General features: G+C 36.8%; 1 protein-coding gene across 1 annotated transcript in view; it reads left to right on the forward strand.

Annotated features, from left to right (window-relative positions):
• LOC103810469 (serine/threonine-protein kinase MRCK alpha) overlaps positions 1 to 24205 on the forward strand; it is a gene marked incomplete at its 3' end in the record, with an annotated part of 111038 nt that overhangs the window by 82579 nt on the left and 4254 nt on the right. The window contains exons 6-8 of the mRNA XM_009083368.1: positions 20197 to 20290; positions 21045 to 21245; positions 21809 to 22057. Of these exons, the coding sequence (XP_009081616.1) occupies positions 20197 to 20290; positions 21045 to 21245; positions 21809 to 22057 (544 nt within the window). The remainder of the gene's footprint in view (positions 1 to 20196; positions 20291 to 21044; positions 21246 to 21808; positions 22058 to 24205) is intronic.

Genomic DNA, 24205 nt, shown 5'->3' on the forward strand with positions numbered 1-24205 from the left:
TTGCTTAAAAAACCCAAATAAATATTCCCATGTAAAAGGATAAAAGTGCAGTTTTAATATCTAGTGGAGGGGTCTTCTCAAAAAAACGTATTCTTACAATCATCCTCAGATACCAGAGATATCATAGGCTAATTTAAAGCTAATTTTATGTATAAATATTTTGGTATGTTATGTTTATACAAGCACACTTCATTTTTAATATGCTTGCTTGTCTATAAGCTGCAGTAGCTTTGCTTGGCAAAAGATAAATTGTTAACAGCACTGCTTCCATCCTGACTAATCTGGTACGCCAAGGTCTTTACACAGCCTGTAGGCACATGCTAAGCATGTAAAGGGCTGTCTCAGTGACTGAAAAGAGGTGACTTTACAGAGTGCCACAGGGATGACACAGTGATTAGCAAAAGCCATGAGAGCTTAACAAAACCAAAGAAGCAAGAGCTGGAGGTTGTGTCATAGTGATTCTTGACTTAAGTGGTGAATAGGGTCAACTGGGCATCCCATTGAGCTGTATTGGAGTTTTACACACTCCATCTGGAAATTTGAAGGTAGCTTATCATATCCTCATTTAATACATGAAGTAAGTGGTGTACAGGTGTAGAAAAAATGAATACAGTGTGTAATTTCATATGGTGGACATGCTTTCATTTTTATAGCAAAGCAGTAGAGCTGTGGGGTTTGAGGCCATGTAAGTTTTGTCTTAAACTGTAGGTGTAGTAACAGCCGAGTTACAGCTGAGAGTAAGCATACCTCCTTGACTGTGAATACTTCCTAAAAGCCAAATAGGTTTGGGGGCTACAATAAATAAGGCAAGATAAGAAATCCACAGGTGCTGTATTTCAAAGACTGGTTTTGGTCGTGGCACAGTGTTGCAAAACAGAAGAACTGGAAAATACAATGTTTCTTTATTTACCTGTGGGTCTAACACTAAAGTTTAGTGGTGATGAAAAAGAACTAGATTTCTGTACCACAATGGCTACTTGGTTTTGGTTTGTTTCATTCTATTGAGCTACAGTTACATTTTGGCACATGTTTGGCAGCCTGAATGATGTTTCTTGTGTGTAAGTTAAAATTTTAGGGATTTCTTTAACAGATCACAATTTTTGAAGTAGTGTTTCATGCTAATTTTGAGTATGGTCATTCTTCAAGTTGTTCAGTCTTAAAGTTGTCAGACAACTTTCTGAAACTTTAATGCAAGGATTTTAAATGTTATTCCAGATGACATTTTAGAAAGGACTTGTGTCCTAGCTGCAATGTTTATTTCTCTGCTAGAATATTTCTCCCAGTGAAACCAAGAGCCATAGTTCCATCACACTAAAGGGATACTTCTTTGTCATTTACAGGTAATAAGCTCTTAGTGTATAAATGAAGTTTCTGCAGTTACACTCAACAGGCAGGTATTTACATTTTACACTGTTAAATGTAGGCTTATTTCTCTTACTTCGGTCTAGTAATTTCCGTGTGTCTAATATTCTAGTCTTCCCTGCTGTTACTGCTGCTTTTCAGCTTTGTGATATCTACAGATTTTTTTTGCATTTATTTTTGTGCCAGGTTTTTAAACTAAAATGTTAAATCAGTTTCAAAACTGATCCCGGAGGATTACTGCTAATACTCTTCCTCTGATTTTTATTTCCTCTTTCAGGACTGTGAATTGTCATCTCTCTTTTAGCCAGTTGCTTAACAATACCATTGCTAGTACTGTCATTTTTTCTTTTGGTGACACCCTTTCTCATGTGAAAAAAAAATCTAAAACCATTTTAATATGGAATTTTATCTAAATCCATAACACTCTGACAAAAATTACTTGATCCTAATGAACTGTGCACACAAAGGAATTCAGAATTTGCTCCCAGTGTTTGCACGGTCTAATGTGGTATTCCTCATAATCATTCTGAGGATTATGCATTATGTTTAAGGAAGTGAAAGTTGTTTGGTGTTGGTATAGTCTACGTGTTTTGTGCCTGATTAGTTGCAATAGCTCCAAATAGATTTTCTTCCTACTCACCTGCATCACAAAGCTGGTATTTCTTTTTAACAATGGAAAATCACAAAAATGGTAGGAAATTAAGTAACAAAAGTGTGATTTACAGTGACAGCACTTGTCAGTGTACCCAGAAAGTAATTACTATCAAGTCACAATTCTTTTCATAAACATTGAGTCAGTCTTTGATTGCCTTGTTCCTTTAAAACCATCCTTTGTGGGAAATACTTCTCTGAGATTCTGTATTGCTAATGTCACGGTTGCTTTTGACAGTCAAGTGCTTAGGAGAGTAGTGAATGCTGAAATGTAAAACATCATGATTGCCCATTGAATCTTGTAAATGGGATTAACATGTCTGCACCAAAAATTCAAAGGAGTTCTGAGGATGTTGTGGCCAAGTAATGAAGCATTTTGCCTCTTTGTAGTATCTGACTTCAAACTAGACCTTTGCATCCCTTCTCACAGGTCTAATTCCAATTAAGGAAAACTGATTTCTAATAAATTATGATGTTTGACCTTAACAGCCTGTGATAAATTTAAAAAGATCCTGTCATCAAGAATTATGCCAGCTTCATTAGAAACATGAACAAATATAGAAGCTGCTCAGTGGTTACCCTGGGGAGACAAGAGTTCTGTTACCCTGTTCTGCTTGTTCTGTCATTTTCTTGCTTTTTCTATGAATATACCAACACCCAAAATTTCTGTCCCATAGTTTTAAAATTATTTAGTAACTTCTGTACTCCACCAGTATCTGCTCGAATGTAAAACAGATTGCTGATTTCTCTATTTATCTTTCGAATGTATTGCCAGAATCTTTCTATGTTTCTGCCTGCCAAAACTGGGCCTGTCTCGATGTATTGGCCTTCCTTCCTCCTAGTGTACACTGACTGAATGTGTGTATCTTAAAGTGTCTTGATAAAACTAATATGAAACTTCTAACTGGCTGCAGCATTTTTGAGGGTACAGTATTAAAAAAATCATCTAGATTCTCATTCTAACAGTAAGTGTGTCTCATTGCTGTCTGTTGCAGGTACTGGTTTCTGTGGCTTAAAAAGTGTTGTGTAACAATTTGGCTGTGTTTGTGTCATTCCAATCAATAAGCATTTCACAAACATGTTTTGTCTCTGTTATTATCTTCTAATTCCCTAGTACCAGATGAGTGCAATGTAACATGTGGATAGGGTATTATTAGCAGCATAAAAAAGTGTTCTGATCCCTCTGTTCTAGAAAGAGTGATGAAATAATAGAAATGCTCTGAAAAGATCAGGAAATTCCTGTTGCCACTTGTCTTGAACTGGACTGAAGTAGTTTCTGGTATCCTGTTAGAAATTTTGACACAATCCTGATGTAATTCTTGGGTTGTTATGATTGCAATTCTCTGTAACTGATCTGCCTGAACACATTGCAGCAGTTACTGAAAAGCAAATGGACATTTAAGGTAAAAATGCAGCTAGTGCATGAAATAGTTGGGATATACATGCTTGTGTGGGATTCATACTACAGGCTTCAACTTCCTTTGTGTTTCATGCTCATGAGCATTCTTGGCTGAAGGTGTCTGATGGTGTGATACTGGTTTGTACAACATTCAAATAGCACCAGTAATAATCTTACTGATATTTGTAATTCTATTTGCATAATCTATTAAGTAGAAGAACTCTGAATGTCTTATGTGCTGTGTAGTACTTTGCAGGAGGTCAGAGCTGCTTCCTTCAATAGGCTTTATTAGGGAGCTTTAAAGCTGACTACAGATAGCAGAAAACTGGAAAGATTTGTCTAGCCAAGGGGAAAAACTGGTAAATCCATGTTATTGTTCCTGCATAACTGATCTTCTCTCAGTAGTACATGCTATTAAAGTGTCATTGTCATTAAGACAATTATCTTTTATCATTATAATTTTTTAGGGTCTTGCATCAAAGTTTTAAAAATACTAATACAACTGAAATGTAGGTAATTTATCTAGCAAGATGTGTGTGACTTAATTTATAAACAATATGTCTTGAAGCAGATAGCTGAATTACTTAGCCAGTCTGGTCTTGCAGGCCATATGATTTGCCTCACGCCAGAGTGGAAGGTTTCTTGTTCATGCAATATCTGAGTTGAATTTAACTTCAGGAGATAGAATTTTCAGGAGAGTGGCAGAGGTTTTTTAGTAAATTTCTAGCCCAATAGAACTTTTTGAACCATAATGTTATTTCAGTTAGCATTTATGGCATTCAAATCTCAATTCTGGGGTTTTGTTTTAATTGTTGTATTAAAGAAATATGTCAGGCAGTACTTTACCACTCTTCTATAGTTTGTTCCAGGTCCATGGGAAGAAAGAAGACAATTTATGTAGATGTTTAAAGAATGTTTTTGTTTGTTAAAGGAATCAGTTTTGAGCTGACTGCCAGCTTAACAAGGTGTTGGACCATCTTTTCTAGACTGTGCTTTTGTCAGCAAAGGTTGGACCAGATGATCCTAGTGGTCCTTTCCAACTTGGTATTCTATGATCTATTTAGAATAAATAAACTCAAGTACTAAAAATTAAATATTTAAATAGCATCTATTGCTTTCTAATGTTTCAACACAGAATAGGCATCTGTCTTTGAACCTGTGAAAAAAATAGTGTTAGGCATGTGGGTAACTTTGCTTACTTAGGAAGCATTGTTTTTTCATAATATTTTGGTAGTGGTGTTGATAATGTCAAGAACTGTGGAAAAACATCTCCAGTTTTTTAAAATAAACACCCTGTTGAAAGCCATTCAGCTGGTGGATGAGTTCAGAAAAGGCTCTCCTGGTTGGAGCTGAAGCACAGGCACCAGTTAGGAATGATCTTTCATTCCACACTTTTGAGTAGTATTGAATCAAAGTTTTACTTTTTTTCTTTTTTTTCTCAGACTTTTCCTATAGCAGATCAGATATAACACATATCCAAAGAAAGTTTTTTATTAACTCTGCTTATGTATCATATCAGTAAACCATTTGTAGATACTGCTTTTCCCTGCTTTGAAAAATTTGATTTCCATTTTGTTTCCAGAGATGGTAAGGTAATGCTTGAGTCTCAGCCAGGCAGCAGTGATTTATACACTCATTAATCGAGTCACATATGTTAAAATATATAAAACTTTGTAAAAATTAGAGTCAAAGGTAGCTAAAACTGCTCCTTATGTGACTTCTGAAATGCACCTTATGTAACATTATATACAGCTGAAGACTTGCTGTCAGACTCCTTGTTAGCCATTAGGTGCACAGGAGCCAACTAATTCTGCTTAGACAGGCAAGCAACAATGAGATTAACTGTAGGTTAAGTGTCTGAAAATAGCAACTTTGATCCTCCAAGCGACTAGCAATTTAAATGGAGGAGGAGACTAGACAGAAAATAAGCATGGAAGTAAGGGAAACAAAAAGTGGAGGACTATAGGAGTGACTTCTGAGGGCTTGGGGAGTGTGTTGCACTTCTGAATGTTCCTAAATAACTGTTTGTTCTAAGATACTATTCTCTGACTTTCTTTTAAAAATGTGAATTCCACCTTAGCTTTCACTTAGTAGTGCAGTTCTTCATTCAAATCTATCTTTAATACAACACTTGTAATTTAGGCACATCAAATCAGTCACATATTTAACCTCTAATAAAAAATAAGCAATGCTATAAAGTGCATAGTTTCCTACTATATGTTTTCTCATTATAACTTCTCAGTATGGATTCTGTTGTATTCATTGATAGGATCTAAAAATAAGAAAGTTGGAATCACTTTCCATAGTTTTCTCTGAGATGAATGCTTCGAGTTCACCTGGAGACTTCAGCAAACTTCACTCTTGCCTGAATACAGGCTGACTCTTACTACCTTCCCCTTCAGCTGTCTGCACAGGGTACTGCTTTTCAGCATTTCAAAGATTCAAAAATTCTCTCTCTGACAAACTCCTCCTTTCTGCAGTTAGTGGCTTTTGTATGAACATCAAATCTGAAAAAGTACAATAGAAAGAAACTGTTACTAAATAATCAACAGGCAGGCTAGGAATTTGAAGCACATCCTCACATAGGTCACATCCTGCTGTTCACTGTTTTCTGTCCTTTCTGTTCTGCTTCCATACATGTTTATGGTCAACAGCAAAGAAGGGTCAGGGAGCTGGTCTTTCTTCCCCGGATTCAGGACTGGGGAAGGCTGATTGTGTGGATGCGACTGACATTCCTGGCATCGCTGCTGCAGTGCAGCGCATTAGGGCTGGATTTTCAGCAGGCAAGTGCTGCCTCTCCCCTCATGCTTCTTGAGGGTGAGCAACTAGGCACAATGTTAGTCCTTCATCCTTTAAAAAATTATTTTGGAGCCCTGAGTGATACAGTAAAGAAAAAATTTTTATCATGATGAGGTGGGAGGATTTTTATGTTTCTTCATTTCTGTTTTCCTCGTGGATTTAGAGCCATTTATATCCCTCTTCAGCTCATTCTACTGGTGGGTTCTTTTACCCTATGTGCTGTTCTCCCTGTGGAGGACTTGGTTGAGACTTCCATGGGAGGGTTGTGATGTGATTTCTCACCTGTCTACAGAATAGCACACAGGAAATCATAGCATCAGCCGGGTTGGAAGAGATCTCAAAGATCATCGAGTCCAACCCTACCATGGTCACTAGACCATGGCACTAAGTGCCAAATCCAGTCTTGTCTTGAAAACCTCCAGGGATGGTGAATCCATCACCTCCCTGGGCAGCCCATTCCAATGTCTGATCACTCTCTCTGTAAAAAATCTCTTCCTAATATCCAACCTAAACCTCCCCTGGCAGAGCTTGAGTCTGTGCCCTCTTGTCCTACTGCTGGTTGCCTGCGAGAAGAGACCAACCCCCATCTGCCTACAGCCTCCTGTCAGGGAGTTGTAGAGGGTGATAAGGTCTCCCCTGAGCCTCCTCTTCTCCAGGCTGAACATCCCCAGCTCCCTCAGCCTCTCTTCATAGGACCTTTCACCAGCCTCGTTGCTCTTCTCTTTGGTGCTGGACCTGCTCCAGCCCCTAAAACCAGTCACTTTGCATTTCTTGTATTCAGTGGCAGTATATTCTGCTGTATTTAACAACTTGTAAATGGAATTCCTTCAACGCAGTTATTCATTAGTCCTTTTTTTTTTTTTCATATAATAACCAGAGGATTATAAATACAAAGCAGTATTTCCAAAACAGTAAAGAATGTGTTCAAGCTGAGGGGAAGCAAGAGAGATTATCCTAAATTTAGTTTTATTATTTCAGGAGTAGTAGGTGCTCTGCTCTTCACTGTTCTACTTTTTACTTACTAAGAAGGAGTCATTGTTCCTGTGAGCATTTAACCTATATACTGTTAATTGAGGGCACAGTTAAGTGGAAGGCAGATTTGGAAAAGCTGTGCTTTTGTCTGTTGTTCTTAAATACTCTCTCTCCCCTCTGCTTTTTTTAGAGGGTAGATGTTCTTAACAACACTGACTTTATTAAAACGAATCACAAGTATCTGTGTAACTGCTGAATAAACCTTTATTTGGTGAAGGAGAAAGAAAGCAAAGGTCCTGTGCAGCACATTAAAATGGCTATATAGTGGTGTTGTTTCTGAAACATTCTTCTGCTGCTGGACAATCTTTCCAAAAATATGTGAAATTTAAAGCCCTACTAGCCTGGTAGAAGAGCTGTAAAATATATAGGATATAACACTGCTTCTTCACATATGGCAAAAGCTATGGCAGATATTTGATGTATGTATTTGTTCTCTTGGGATCGCATTGGTTTTCTTCTCCTTGTAAACTATTTTTTTTTAGTCTCTAGGGTTTACTTGCGGCTTTACATCTTATCTTAGTTCTGTTTCCCACATAACTCAGGAACAACAAACAATTCATTTAAATTTTTGTAACGTGCTCCCTATTCTTGAATATTTTACATGTCTTTAAAGTATGTCCTACATTCTTCTGTGTGATTCCCCATCTCCCTTTAATATATTTTTTATTTTTTTATTGCTGATAAAATAAATGGATGGGGGAGGGATAAGATCAGCCTCATATTAAGAGTATATATCCTTCCATTGGGAAAATGAAAAGCATCAAGTGATCTCAGAACTCATTTCTGCACAGACCTGCCTTTCCCTCACCTCCCAGAATTCTCAGTGTATTTATATCTGTGCATTTATTCCCTGAGGAAGATGGAAAAGGACTAGGGAGGAGTTGCTGTGGGATGCAGTATGGACCCAGCAGGTTAGTTTGTTTCTTCATCAATCCCAGAAGTTTTCTAGTGACTTGCAGCTAACAGCTTGCTTAAGCTCAGGGCACTTATAAATATCTCCAATAATTAAAAAACAAGTGTGTGTGTCCTATACAGGTACATGTACAAACACATATATAAGAATATGTATTAAAACTTGTTAATTGTCCAGACAGCTTCTGGGTGAACATTATTCTGTGAATTGGTTTCTTAGTATCATCAATGGATTTTTAGAAACTAATATGTAAAATTTTTTTGACTGTTGTTATCAAACCCAGTTCAACTCCTCTGTTTATGCTCTCTCATTTACTCTCAGAATTGTTCAATGCCATCAGCCATTTCAGAGACTGTGTATGGCTGTACTGAATGCAGGGAGCAGGGACTGCGTATCTAAAATGAGAATCAAAAGGAAAGAAAACATATGTCTTCCTAGAAATATGTGTTGAGGTTTTCTAGCATAGGTAGTAATTTACAGTGCAACAGCTGGGCATATTCTGGATTCCTTATTAGCCTTTTCTTCCAGGATTTCTTTGACAGATGGCACTCACAGATGGACATAGCATTCTTAAGGAGCTTACTGTTTCTACTCCTTTACCCACCAGTAACTCATGATACTATTAGAAATCTAAAAGCTTTGACATGAATTAGCCTTGCTTAGCAGACTAATTTTTTAATCTTTAGAGTATGCTGCAGGGTAGTAGTGCTTGTGGAGTTGTTAATCTGTTTACTTAAGTTCTTAGAAGCAGAAATGGAATTCCAATGAAGTTGACATGGCAAATCATGGCAAATATACCATCATTTTATTGTTTTTTTTAATTGACATGACAGTATTTTTTGATTGCTATCTTTGGGAGGAAAAGCATAGAATGTTACAAAAGAATACAGTCTGACAACCCAGAAACATCTTTGTCAACTGAAGTTCACAGAGTTCAAACAAGTTGCTTGGTATTCCATTGTAACTACATTGAAATCTTAAGCAAAATATTAAAGTTGGCTGGTCAATGAAGCTTGTTTCTACCATTAGCCACTTAAATTAGTTTGGTTTTTAGGAAGTATTTTGAAGTATCATCTAGTAGACTGCCTCAGAAGAAGAGCAAACTGTTCAAGGTATTTGAATGCACTTCTGTAAGAGTTATTTGTCATGGATTTAGTGTCATTTCTCAATATTCATGCAACTTTGGGCTTGAAGACCATTATTCTCTCTGGTGTTGACTCAAATGGCTGTTTTCTGTGATGAATTTGTTGGTGTGGAGTTTGTGTAGGAATGTGAAACTATAAGCAGAATGTTCAGATCCAAAAAAAGCATTGTGATGTCTGGGCAGGTTAGAGAGATGAAGACAGTGAGTGCCCTCAGCCAGGTCCTCCACTGCATGCATTTAGTTTATTAGAAAAGTAGAACAACACCAGATGGAGGTATAGACATGAACTTTCTTGTTTGTTTGTTTTGCTTTCTAAATGCTGTGTAAATTAAAGGTGCCCAATTCTTCCTTCACAATTAATTCATTGACTACTATGGCACAGTTTCTGGTTCATGGCCTATTTTTAACTGTACTTTTTCTTCAGGACCCTTCTGGTGTAGGTTTCTTGCTAGGTGAGCAGTCTACTCCTTGCCATCCTATTTTTCTCAGAGGCTCCTTCATTTCAGTTTATTGTATTTTCAGTATAGGCAGAGTTAGGTAGTCACATAAGGATATAATTTAAAGACCTATTTTGAATCCTTTTGCCTGCAAGTAGTTGGGTTCTGGAGAACTATCTATAAACAAACAGTCCTAATGTAAATTCTTTGCTTTTGCATATGTTGAAGTACTCTGTTCTAGGGAATGTGTATTCCTGAGAATATTCTTCCATAATAATAAAAAAGTGCATGTACAGTTACTGCACATTTACAAAGCAATTTAGCTAATGAGATCTTGGTGAGAAAAGTCATCTGTGGACTGGAATATGAGGTTCAGATAAGTAGTCCAGACCAGGATAAGGCCTAGTTTGCATCTTCAGAAAATTGCACATGGAAGTCTTCCTTGCTTTGCTGCTGGCTGCTTTAAATATATATGCACCCATATGTGTGTACTGAAGCCATTCTTATGAGGAGATGAGTCTCCTCTGATAGTCAAGGCTTCTTACACAGAGAAGACCTGTGCAATGGAGCAGTGGTGTGAGTGCTGCTTATGAAGCAGTATCTGGTGGCTTGAGGCCAGTCTTGCCAGCAGTGATTATCATAACAGTGTAAGCAATGTCAAAGACTCACCTTGATTGCTGAGCATTTTGATATAAATGGGGGCTTTTTGTTACTCGGACTTTAGAGCAGGAAGAGGAAGTTTTTAATTTTAGCTAATTTTATACGCCTGACTGCTGCGAAGTGTCAAGATATAATCAAGACAATTTTGTGGGTTTACCTGTCATATCCTTGTAGAGTGGAGAGAGGGGGGCTTTGCCAGTTTTTGGGTTATGAACTGCAATTTCCGGTGCACAAACAGGCATGTTACTAATGCTAAGACTAAAGATTCATTCTGTCTTGAGCCACTGGAACTCGGAAGTATGCATGCTGCTACAGCTAAAAACGTGTGGTGTTTTGGTGTTACTGCATTTCAGAGTTAGATTTGGGGAGCTTTGATACAGTATAACCAGAATGTTGTTATTGAAATAAAATTCAAAGGCAGGTTTAGTCATCAGAATCACAGGGTGGTTGAGGTTGAAAGGGACCTCTTGAGGTCAGCTAATCCAACCCTTGTGCTTAGAGCAGGTCACTGAGAGCAGATTCCCAAATGCAGTGTCCAGTTGGATTTTTGAGTAGTCCTTTCAAATGAACCATAATTGTGGATTGACTTGATCAATGAATGGCATGGTATCTCCAGAGCATTAGAATGCTGTGCTATAGTTATGTTACAGCTTGTCTTGTTTCATGTAAGAATATTTATCTCATTTCCTGAATGTTGTCTCCTTGATTTCTACAAATTGCATTCAGTTAGTAGCTATTTTTACTAATTTACTATGTCGGTGTTCAGACTTTTCAAACCAAATACTTGTTTTTCAATTTGGTTTTTGATTCTGAAAAAAAAATAGATAAAAACATTCCTTTTTTGCTTCTCCCATCTTTTATCTGCACATCTTTCCAGACTGTTACACTTGTGCCACAAGTCGTTTGCAGCTGGAGAGATCATCATAAATAGCTATTTGAAACTATTAAAATTAGCCCAAAATAGAAATACAGTACAAGGCTTTCATGTTTTTATGCATGAATTTTTATTCAACAATACTATTCTCTTCAAGATCAATGCATTATTAACTATTCAAATGTTCAATACTTCTTGTGTGCCCAGTTTTATATTTGAGTCCTTATAAGCTTTTCTGTATAATACGAGTAACGCGGCTACATGACAGTCTTGAGGAAAGTTGGATTTCTATATTCTTGATCAACTGTAAGAAGGCAGCTAATTCTGGTGGGGTTTTACTTTAAATTTATTTTTAACAGTTGCAGTGTTTGGTAGTCAGATGACTTCAATTAACTCTCATTTTTTAAATTTGAACTTTTACCAGTTTCAGAATGCATTGGATATCAGACTTCCTGTTAAATCCATGATTGTTTGACATAGGGGAAATTGTTACTGTGATAATGTCTATGACTCTTTGCTTCTCATTTCATTGGTTTTTTAAATGGCATGTGTAAATCAGCCTTGTAAGGTACTAAATTTACAATAGTTACAAAATGACACAATGTGTTCCCGGTTTTAGTCTGTAAAACTGCCAAGACAATAGAAATCATCCTTAGACATCACAAGTGCCTTTGTCCTGATGTCTCTTTAAAATACTGCATGAGGAGCCTAGCCTGAAAGTGAGAGTTTTCTCCATATCAGGTTTTGTCAGTTGTTTAGCATTTTAGATGAAGACAGTAGCTGCAGGGAGTGTGTAGCTGCCAAGCACTTAACCCCCCAAAAAATTTCAAATCACCCCCTTTTTTTTTTTTGAAGAAGAGGGAAAATGGATATAAGCAGCTTTTAAAATTTATTATTCTTGGTTTAGAACTGTTATCATGTCTGAGAAATCCATTACTTGAAAATAAATACATATGCACAAAGCCCACAGGGAGACATTTTTCTAAGGTAAATTAATTCTGGGACATTATAGTATGATGTGGTGGAACACATATTTATAAGCCAGTAAATACACTCAGTGTAAGTGTTCAGGAATGAATATGTCTGCCTGAACAAACTCAAGTGTGTTGGCTGATGTACTCATTCCCTGTTGTTTGTTATTATTTCCTTTATTAGCATTTGAAATTCATAATGAACATTGGATAGCTTAAGGTAAATACTGTGTTGTGTCCAGAATACTTATCTAAGTGGAAGAAATTGAAGACTATAGAGAAAAGGACTTGGAGAGGACTTGGAGAGGTCAGCTAATACTTTTCTTCTGCTGCAAGGCAAGATCAAACTATAACTAAACCAGTCTTGACAGATGTTTGTCTAACTGGTTCTTAAAAAAAGTGTGGTGGTGGGGATGGTGAAATTTCCTGAAGCAATTTGTTCCAGTGTCCTACTGTCATTGTTAGTTTTCTAATGTCTCCTCCAAGTATCTTTCATGGATATTTAAATTCATTACTTGTGTTACCCACGCTTATTGTGGATGAGAATTCACCTTAGTCTTTTTTTGCATTATATACTTCAGGTCTGTGGTGCAAATTTTGTAGCAAAAGAGAAATATAATTATCTTATTTTTAGTGAAAATAGAAACTATTTCTGTTATTTTGGATTAGGAATTTTAAAAAAGTACACTTTGGCAGAATGTATCATCTGAAACTAAGTTTGGATTCAATACCTGATTCTGTATGTGGTGTACCACATGTACTGCATCTAGTACATGGAACCTTGAATTTTCTGTTGTTTTGCTTAGTTTTGTGATATTACTAAAAATGAAACTTTCTTAGGATGTCTAACAGTATCAATATAGAATTATACACACTGATCAATAAATAATGACTATATCACAAATCCAGAACCTTTATTGTCTTGTTTTGGTTGATGTTTGCTAGTAATTGATGACAGTCTGTCCACTGAATTTAATGAGATTTGGAGGAATCTCCTGCTGCTGAGAGTAGAGAAGTTCTTTGAGTAGAGGTGAATTACTGGGTGTTCCTTGAACAACACATACATACTGATTATCAAGAGTTAGAGAGAAAACAAGGGAGTCTTTGGCTATTCTTATTGACTTTGAGGCTATCTGCAAGGCTACTACATCTTTTTTGGTTGTAAGGTTGAGTTTGTCAGCTTTATATGAAGCAGGTTGTGTTTAGTATACAAACATACTGCAACTCTTTGGGTGCTATGTAAATACGAAGGCTATGATCAAAGTTATTTAAATTATTTTGGTTTCAATTGAAATATGCACTTTTTGGACTGCAGCCAAAAGTGAAGGAGTGTCTGTTTAGAAGAAGGCACAGTAGAGTCTTGCTAAGAGGCACAGTTAATGTGGTACAACATATTCCAGTTTTCTCATGCTGCTATCTTGTGCAGCCTATCTTATTGGGATTACTAGAGAATAACTGCTGACTGCCCAAATCTAATTTGGCTCAGTGCACATTGGTCTTTCTGCCAGATAGGGTGTATTTCTAGTTTTGCTCATTGTAATTCAGATAAACCATGGTTGGCAGAATATGGCAACATTGACTTTGATATAACCCAGTCCACTGTAATGGAAAATAGAAATAACCTGCTGGACATCAGTGTCTGTACGTTTTACTGGGGGGGAAAAAAGCATCATTTGATGAACATTCTTGATGGAAGTTCACCAGTTGTTTCATTCCACATATCTAAAGCATCTGTCAGTAGGGCATCACTGGATACTTTAATAAAAACCTCACAGGCACCAAATTTTCTCATTTCACTGGAGTGCTGCCAAAATAAAATGTCTTTGTTTTTTATCATGGATGTAGCATTTCTGGGTGAGAGAGGAGTGTGGTAGAAAAGTCTGCTTGAAATAACAGAAGGAAGTGAACAAACAGTTTGCCAAACTTCTGTCCTGACTTAGGATAATCCTGTGTTCTGAAAGAGTTTTGGATAAAAAGTCCAGGCATTCTGGCACTAAGGTCTTGGTTATTTTTTTTGTTTTTAGAGTAGGTAACTTGGCAAAGGATAACATCTCTTGTTGTAAGACTGAATAATTATAATCATTGATGTCTGTTTTAGTCTTTGGATTTATACTTTTGGGGAATGTTCTTGCATATGCAATGAGAAAATAATGTGCTGTAAAATCCTCAGTTAGTAGTAAGTTGTCTGGATCGGTTTCTCTATGCCAGCAGCAAGACCTGAAACTAATTTATTTTTCCTAAATGCTGGTGCTTTAATTTGCATTGATAGCATTAAACTACTGTTCATGTGAAGATTTCACAGAAAAATAATTTGATGTGAGCTATTCACTTTGTTCTTTACTATTCAAGGATAGCATGTCTTGGGGCTTATGACCTGTTAAGGAAAATCCATTAATTTCTATGCTTTTCTAATGTTAATGTTAGAAATTAAAAATTATTCTCCAAATTATCCATTTCTTATCTAGCAAGCTAAAGTAAACTAATAGCTCAGCTATCAAATGCTCCTTTGATTTCAGACAGTCCATTTCTTTCTTCAGGCTCAGCTCACATTGCGTTGTTGAATTTAGAATGTCATAAGTCCCTTTATTGTGTTTTCAGTACTGCTCTTCTTTTAAGAATTCAGCTGTGTGTGTGAGGACAGTCCATCAGCATCTGAAATGTTTATTCCAAGGAGGACCTGTTGGGCATACTGAGAGGTGCCCCTTTGCAGAGTCTGGTCACCTTTTATTGATCTTGCAGAGAAGGACTCACCTTTTCCTCCATTTCTGTCTGATCATTTGTGTATTGAAAAAAAAATACAACACAGATGAGTAACTAAAGTGAACAAATTCTGTGTCATAACTGTACAGTTACCAAGAAGAGGGATCCTTACTGGTCACAAACTCTTTAATGCCAGTAGGATTTTTATCACACAGACTTAGAAGATGTGAGCCTGTGGGTTGATCCATTGGCACAGTCTTTGGTAGTGTCTGACATGACTGCTGCTCAGTCATTTTATTACAGTTCTTAAAATAAATGTTCCTCTATTTTTAATGCATCTTCCTTTCTGTTTGGTCTGCTCTCCTGCCTCCATGAGACTGCCCTTCAAACAAAACTAACTTTAAATTCCTCTGGAATCTGCTGCTTCCTGTTCTGTAGACCTGAGGAACTCCATGTAGTCTTGCAAATGATGGAATAACATTGATTCAGTGATTTAAAGAATCATAGATAAACCTCAGGAACGCATATGCTTTGAAAGCTTACAATGATGAAATTAAGGGTTTTCTAGTCCAAATTTCAATATGCAAGACCTCACAATTCCTTAAGTTTCATTTAGTATCAGAAATGAATCCAGGAAAAAAATACATTCACATGTATTAAAAATTCTTTTTTAGTTTATTTTAGAGCTGGAATGTGCTATGGATTTAGCACATCTCAGAGGGAATACTTTTCCTTGAGTCTTACTGAACAAATGAAATTCTACTCTGGCTCATTAACAGAGAAATCGGAATGAATGGCAGTAATCCAGGTATCCACTGTAGTCCTATTTCAGAATATTGTTTATATTAACACAGTTAGTATGTAAAATGTTTGGAGTTTTAATTACAGCTTAAGAAAGTAAATAGTTTTAAAGAGAGGTGAGTGAAGTCATCCGGGTAAACATGCCAATCTGAAGATCAGCTCCCCAAATTAAATCAAGAAGCATTATGAAAAAGGATTCATTAAAGATTTTTTCAGTCTTCTTTTCATAAGCCTCCACACTCACTTGCTGTGCAAGTGAAGTCTTCAGTATTACACACTGTTTATTCCTATTGCATTCTCCAAAAGGGCAGCAACAAAGCTGCTGTACAGTGCTGATTTTATTGTACAGTTAAGGCCAACAAAGCTCAGAAGAGCAGAAGTCGCTCCTGTATGCTGTGTTGGAGTCACAGTTTAAATGGACAGTCATCTTTTTAAAGAAGTTTATTTGGTCCAGACTTCTAGCTCCTTTGGCACTGGGAAATCACTCATTCACAAAAAGAAAAGAAAGCAAAACATCAGTCTTGGCTCAGTTCACACCCGCAGGTGACAATGCTAAAAAAAAAATTCAAATAAGGAGGATTTGAATTTTTTTTGGGTATCTGTGTTCCCTTAATTCACTGTGGAGCACATTCGAAGAATTTGGAGAATTTATACTAGCTTGATTTGTGCCAGGTCCAGCTGTGGCAACCTGCACCCCTTTCACATTGGGCTTCCCACAGAAGCTGCTCTCAGAGTAGGGCTGAACTGTCTGGGACTTGGTAGAACTCAGGGTCCTCAGAGGGGACAGTAGTGTCAGAGCAATTCCCCAATTCAATACTCATTCCCGCTATAAATCTGGTTCATAAAATACCTTTGAAATCCTTACACTTCTTGAAAGCAAATTATTATTTCATAACTCAAGTGAGCAGGCCATTTTCTTTTACTACAGTGAAGTAATGAGAGGATTATTAGACTATTTGGGCTCCATAGTCTTCCAACCAGATGATGTTAGTTGCTTGACTGAGGACCAGAGTTCTCATTCAGTGATGTTTAAGTGGTTTGCCCACAGTCACCTAGTAACTATCATCTACAGAGATTCAGCCCAGTAGTCTATTCAGTAAGTCATGTAACTTTTGATTATTTAGTCATTACTTTTGCCACATTTTAGCTACTTGGTCTGGAATTTTCCTTCCTTAGTATTTGCTTGAAGAAGCCAGTGTTATCTCTTTCCAGGACCAATATCAAGAATCACACATTGCTTTTCCTATAGGTTTTGAATTAATAAAATAATTCTTACAAACCCAGCGAGAATGTCTTCTGCTCTGGGACGTGGAGACACTTGAAATTCAGGAGAGAATTCTCCTTGAGTCATATATGTATTTTCATTCCTCCACACGCCACCTAGATATTTTCAGGTTATAATTTTCCCCTCAGTATGCCAGTTGGTATGAGTTTCAAACAACCATTTTCAGAGTATGGTCCCTAAATGCTTTTTAGTTTTCTTCTGCTGTAGGTTGGCACTGTTTCAGAGCTGTAAGGATGATGCAGTTTGGGGAGATACTGGTAAATAGACACTAGAGACAATGTGGAGACTCTTTTTTTGCTGATAGTTCTCTTCCTTTTGGTGCCAAAGAAGATTGCTCTGCAAATGGGAAAAAAAATTGAACATGAGGAAATAAGGTAGTTAGGATTACAGGAATAGGAAGCTGGTGGGAATGGGAAGGGAATCTGGGATGTGACTATGGGTAAAAGATAACTGCTGGAAGTGAGATGGAAGGAAAAAGAGGATCAGTTAAATGTGTACAGACAGGGAGACTAGAACCTGGGAGTGAAGAAGCTGAAAGTGAAAGAAAATAAAAGGGAAGGAGATTTGTTTGGTAGGCTATGGAGGACTGCACATTTCAGTTTTTGAAGTGAGTCTAGGAGGCTAGACTAGGGGATGATAGAAATAAAACTGCAGCTGAGGTGGAAGCGTGGGAAGATGGAACCAATCCATACAGTGCAGAAACTGGGATAGGCTGGGAAAGGTGGATTGGGTGTGAAGAGGGAAGACCATGCTCTGCTTAGAACAGGAGACAGATCAATTCTGATCTCTAAACAAGAGTCACCAAATGTCTTTCAAAACAAAAACTTGGAACAAAACTCATTAGATATGCAAGGTTTAAGAGATCTTTTTTCTCATAACTACCACCTTCAAACTCTTCAGTTACACTGGCAGTAGTTATTCCCTTTCCTTGTTCCCCTCTGGGACTCATAATTTTCTTTCCCTTTGCTTATAGCCTACTCTACTCTGCAGGTGCCAGCAATTCTTGTCTTTCAAACTTATATTAGCTTAGTTCAGTTGGATTCAAAACAGTTGTTCATAACCCATACCTTCTGTTACAAGAGCCAAAAAGAATTTGTATGCAATAAGTTGGTCTCTTTTTCTTTTTTTTCCCTAACTGTAAAAATTGTTCTTATGAAGTTATTACTGAGCCTTTCAAACATCGCTTTGCAAGGCATCTTTGTTCCTCCAAGTGTATTCGATGTTGTTTGCAGGTTTGATTTTGCAGTGTTGACAGCACAGTGAGATTTTTTTCATGTTTTCTGCTGTTTTGTGAGATTGAATGGGAGAGGTTGGGATGATGATGATGATTAGTGTTATTATTATTTCTCTTGGGAATATATTAAAAGATAAGAGTATGGATAAATGGAGCCTCAAGGGTGACTCATGTTTTTGTTTAGCTTGAACTAGGTCCAGCTTCTAAGAGGAACTTGGTTTAGGTGCATGTTTTTGCAAAGTGTTTTAAACTGAAGTTATGATTCCAGCTCTCAATAGCATGTGTTTGTTTTTGTTTAGAAACATGTTTAAAGAATGTTTTTGGTGGGTGAATGCAAAATAAACAAAACTATCTCAATATGGAGGTTGCAATTCTTTGGCATATTCAGTGTCAGCAAAAATCAAGTGGCAGAATGGTCTTAAGAGAATAGACTCTCTTAATTTTTATGGTTTACTTTGTAAATAATTGTCTTTATGCTCAGCTGTGAGATGTGAAAGTATGATTTCTTAAGTAGTGTTTTCTTTCTACTTTGTAAATGTTTCTGCACATTTGAAAGGTGCCTAAAATTTGTTTTCAGCATGGGCCACTGCCTGCTTGTCTTTGGGTAACACAAATTCAGAAAGTAATTTTCTTTCAAACAACATACTCTTACCATATTAATTGTCACTGTGTGTGTAATGGGGCAACATTTGTATGCCATTGCTTCTATAATGTTGTTCAAGATGTAGTTCTAACTTTTTTGCCATTATAAATTATCAGTAAACATTGTTTGTTACTTAGTTTTTATTTGGAATTGAAAAACCAAACAAAACCAAACCAACGAAACCCAAACAAAAAAAGCTTGCTCTCATGTACAATGTCAACATCTTAGCTTGCAAATAGTTTGAGATTTGCCTGCAAAGCAATTGGTGACATTCATTTGTAAGTTGTTAGGGGAATGAAGCAAAGTCAGGGCTTCACTTGTTTTTTGTCTATTTTAGGGGATTTGTTCTTCTATCCTAGAAATGCTCACTGAGAAGTGAACATTGGTACTTTATTCATACAGTTGTAACATCTTTTGAATACAATAAATAAGGGTAGAGTAAGAATCAACAATGTCATATATTTTTTAAATGTAGCTTAATGGGTATTTCTGGTAACTGTACTTCAGTGAGAAGAAATTTCAACATCTGAACTTAGTTTGTAAGTTGAATGGTAAATGTCCCTCTGGTATTTATGAGAGCATAGAGGCTTTTGTCCTAGCCATCTGCATACTGGAGGCATACACTTTACCTGTATTTCGGTATAGTTAGATAAAAAAGTGTATATATATAAAGAGTATTTATTATATTGCCTGCTTAGAAGGATATTTCCATGTGCATTATGATCTGGAAGAGACAGCTACAGAGTCTGGCCAAGCAGAGCTGCAGTAGTGTGTACAATGGCTTTGTTGGTCATCTCAGCAGAAGCATGACAGATGCACATAGTGAGCTGAGATGTACTTGAGAGAAGAATATTGATGGAAGACACTAAATTTAAAAATGTTTTAACTATTTCAGGTTTTCACTGGCCTGTGTTCTATCGTAAAGGTTGTTTTCCAGCTCCAGTATAAGGGTTCATCTTCTAGTTGAGAATACTTCACTAAAATTATTCAGATGATTTAAAAGTTTTATGTACAAAAGTTCAGAACAAGTAAGATTCTCCTGTCTATCTGTGAGAGATGAAAGGAATTGAACTACACAATTCTTACTAAAATTAACAGGCATTATATGGTTCGATTGTTCTACAGCCCCTATCATGAAATGGCCCTTGTGCAAATTTCACCACATGAGTGACTGTGTTCTGACCACTGACTTATTGCTGGTTTTGAATGATGAGTATTGTGGAGTCAATGCTTGGACTATGTGTTATGCAATAAATTTTTGTACTAATTCTGAAATTTGCTTTAATTGCAGGGATATTAAACCAGACAACATCTTGATGGATATGAATGGACATATTCGATTAGCAGATTTTGGTTCTTGTCTGAAACTGATGGAAGATGGAACGGTAAATTAGAAAGAATAATATATTCCTAAATACCTTTTCTTCAGTCCTTTGCTAGCTGCTAAAACACGTGGTAATAAAGGGAAAAGGAGCCTTGTCAAATGAAATGGAATTGTAAATGGTATTGATGCGTAACTAACCTTGGTTCAAAATATGACTGCATACTGCTTGGATTTGCAGTATATTAAAAGCTTTTTAGATACATATAGTCAACTCACAAATAAATAAAGAGCTGCTGTGCTGTCAATACTGAGTAGGTATGTGTTTATGAACTGTGAGTCTCTCAGTTTTGAGCTCTGAGCTCTAATGTTTATCGAAAATGCAAGCTTTAGTACAAGCAGGATGAGATACTGAATGATGTTCTACTAGTGCGTTTAAATTTGCACAGTATGTAGTAGGTGTAACTGGAATGGAATTCCAGTATGTTAATCATCAAAGTATTTGAGTTAATGTAAGTTGTCACTTAATCTATAATTGCTTAATGGCTGTAAGCCTAAAAATTGACAGTTTTGTTCTTCCTCTGGTTTTAAATATTTGTAATAGTTTAGCAAAAGTATATTATTGAGGTGCCTATTAATGTAGTGCCTTGGATGCTTAAGTATTTCTTTATGAATTTAGAAACCTTTGTTTGTGTTTAGTTGTTTTTGTTATAACCAGAATGCCAGGCTAAATTTATATATAACAGGCACAGTGCCACGACCAACAGTGTCTGTAACAATGGAAGTTGATTTCAGTCCTGAAAATGTAACTCCTGCAGGTCCAATCTTCAGTGGCAGTTGGAACACCAGACTACATCTCTCCAGAAATCTTGCAAGCTATGGAAGATGGAAAAGGGAAGTATGGGCCCGAGTGTGACTGGTGGTCCCTAGGCGTTTGCATGTATGAAATGCTTTATGGAGAAACGCCCTTTTATGCTGAGTCCTTGGTGGAGACCTATGGGAAAATAATGAACCACAAAGTTAGTGCACTTTCTGTCTGTCTCTAAGCTAATTTTTAAAAAGTAATGGGGTAACTCGAAGACTTATTTAAAAAGAAGGTTTTATGTACTAATTATCTTAATGTTCATAAATGTAGAACAAAAAATATGTTTCCATGTTGTAAGTTTATGGTTATGGATTGCAGATGGCTTTGCTTTGGGATAAAGCATTTCAAAACTAAAAGTTTGGGGTTGGAAACATGGCTGTTACTTCACTCTGTGGAGTAAATCTTGGCTACACTGTATTACTCCTTTTGTGGTACTTTCTTCTTGCAGAAGATTCTTAAACTTTCTTTCACATGGAGGTAGCTGTAGAATTAGTAGTGTAAGAGAAATTAAGTAAATAAGAAAAACTAAGAGGCAAAACCCAAAATTAATAGTTTCTATCCTTAACAGAAGTCTTTTTCCATGAAACCTTGCTGCATATATTTCAGAACTAGAGTATTTGCACATTGATTTTTCCACATAATGATTTTCACTAAGAAGGGTAATTTTTCCAAATTTTTCTTGGTAATAAACTATTTTCTCTTATTTTAATATTTAAGGAGAGGTTTCAGTTTCCTGCTCAAGTGACAGATGTCTCTGAAAGTGCAAAGGACCTCATCCGAAGGCTCATTTGTAGCAGAGAGCATCGACTTGGACAAAATGGGATAGAAGACTTTAAGAACCATCCATTTTTTGCTGGGATTGATTGGGACAACATTAGAAATTGTGAGGCACCTTACATCCCAGAAGTCAGCAGCCCCACTGATACATCAAACTTTGATGTGGATGATGATTGCTTAAAAAGCTCTGTAAGTATAGAACTAACATTTTGACAAATCAGCTTTTGTAGTATACTTTGTAACAAAATATTTCAGTGTGTTCATTGTGTTCTGTGTAAATAACTTGCTGTGTTGGAGAACTCTGGGAGGAATACTTAGATAGTTCGAAGGCCAGTCCTCCAAACATATGTATTTGTGTAAGGGTAACTTCAGTTTTGTAAATTCATTGTAACTTCACGTGTTTTTGCCTAAGATACACATCTGTTATTTGCAGCAGCACATTCTTAGTGTCCGCGTCTTATGAAGACCACACGTAGATAGGCTGCAAGAAACAGTATTTCTAGCAGAGCATTGTTGAGACTTAATACTGAGTTTGCATAATGCATTTTATTGTAGTGCTCTATTCTAATTGCTCATATTGCTGTCAGATTCCATTCAGTTCATTTCCACTAAAATTTTTCAAGCTTTTATTGCTAATTTGATTTGCTTTTTTAGGAAATTTAGGATAAATGTTAAAGCCATTTCTTCAGGAGCAAGAAAGAAATTATTTTTACCTTTCCTTAAAAAGCTTTGCAGCTGTTGATTTTTAACAGTTTTACTGTTTCTATGCTTTTGAAAAGGAACTTTGACAGATGATAGAGGTCTTAGCATCAGAGGAATGCCTTGTGTTCTCTCCTTGGAAATACCTTGTGTGTGTGTGCGTTTGTTGAAAGGTGCAGAAAACTGCTGTTTACTTGTGAGGTGAAGCATTTTCACTGTTTTTCCTTTGGTTTCCTGAACTGTGTGTGCACCTCAGTCTCACTGAGTTTTCTGGACCTGCAGGTAAGAGATAGGCAAGATGATCATTATTTACATTCCCTTTTCTCCAGCTGCACATTAAAACATGGAAAACACTGACTAAAACACTTCGTGAGTGTTGGTCTCTTCTCCCGAGTAACAAGACACGGGACAAGAGTAAATGGCCTCAGGTTGTGCCAGGGGAAGTTAAGATTGGATACTGGGAAAAATTTCTTTGTTGAAAGGATTACCCAGGGAAGTGGTGGGGTCAAATATTCCTGGAGTTACTTGAAAGACATGTAGATGTGGTGCTTGGGAAAATGGTTTAGTGATGGACCTCTCAGTGCTGGGTTAATGGTTGGATTCAATGATTTTGAAGGTCTTTCCAACCTAAGGGATTCTGTGATCTATGATTAAATCTCAGAGCCCTTTCCTATAGGCAAATTAAGCTGCATAGGATGACTTGCATTTTTTTCCCTCACTTGCATCTGATATTGCTCATTTCCCTTCACAACTGAAGTATTTTTATCTTAAAACATTTTTATACAGTCTTCCGATATCTGTTAGCTATTATTTTGTCCAGGAACAGCTATGAGGATTAAGTGGCTGGAGTGGATGCTATATTACAGCAAGTCTTTCTTGGTGAAGCTGAAATACCTTTTTGGGGTTGTTCACACAGTCTAATGTTGTCCAGTCCACAACCTTTCGTTTTAGAGCCTAATCTCCTAACTGAGGCACTCAAAATGTGCCTGTGCAGTATGAATGCTTTACCATTGTGAATGGTAAGTATGCTGCAGAATGTTTCTCTGATGAGTTACTAGACTCTCAGCTGAAATAACTGAGTTAATTCTTAATTTGCTTTAGACATTTTGGGGATGAAAAGCAATGCCACAGAACTGTTAGAGATGAATTCCAGGTTTTGGAGCTTCTTTTTCAGTTTCCTAATTTTAAACATCTGAATGTTGGGGTTTGTGCTGTTTTAATATAAGAATATTAGGTTCTTACCATTTCTTTTCAAACCTAGTATCTCAGAACTGCTGAAAAAACCTAGCCTAAGGCATTGAGTAACTGAAAATATTTTACATTTTTTGCTTCAACTGGTGGACATTGTGTTTAATATTGCTTTGTCTCAAATTCTGTGTAAATAACTTGGAGGTATTTTCTCCTCCGTGTTTCATATAGAATGTTGTGGGGTTGGAATGGACCTCGAAGATCATCTAGTAACAACCCCCTCTGCCATGGGCAGGGACACCTCCTGCTAGACCAGATTGCTCAAGGCTTTATCCAGCCTGGCTTTGAACACTGCTAGGGCTGGGACATCCACAACCTCCCTGGGCAACCTGTGCCAGTGTCTCACCACCCACACTGTAAAAAAGCTTTCTCTGGTATCTAATTTAAATT

Source organism: Acanthisitta chloris, unplaced genomic scaffold (assembly GCF_000695815.1).
Source record: "Acanthisitta chloris isolate BGI_N310 unplaced genomic scaffold, ASM69581v1 scaffold14360, whole genome shotgun sequence".
NCBI classification, from domain to species: domain Eukaryota; kingdom Metazoa; phylum Chordata; class Aves; order Passeriformes; family Acanthisittidae; genus Acanthisitta; species Acanthisitta chloris.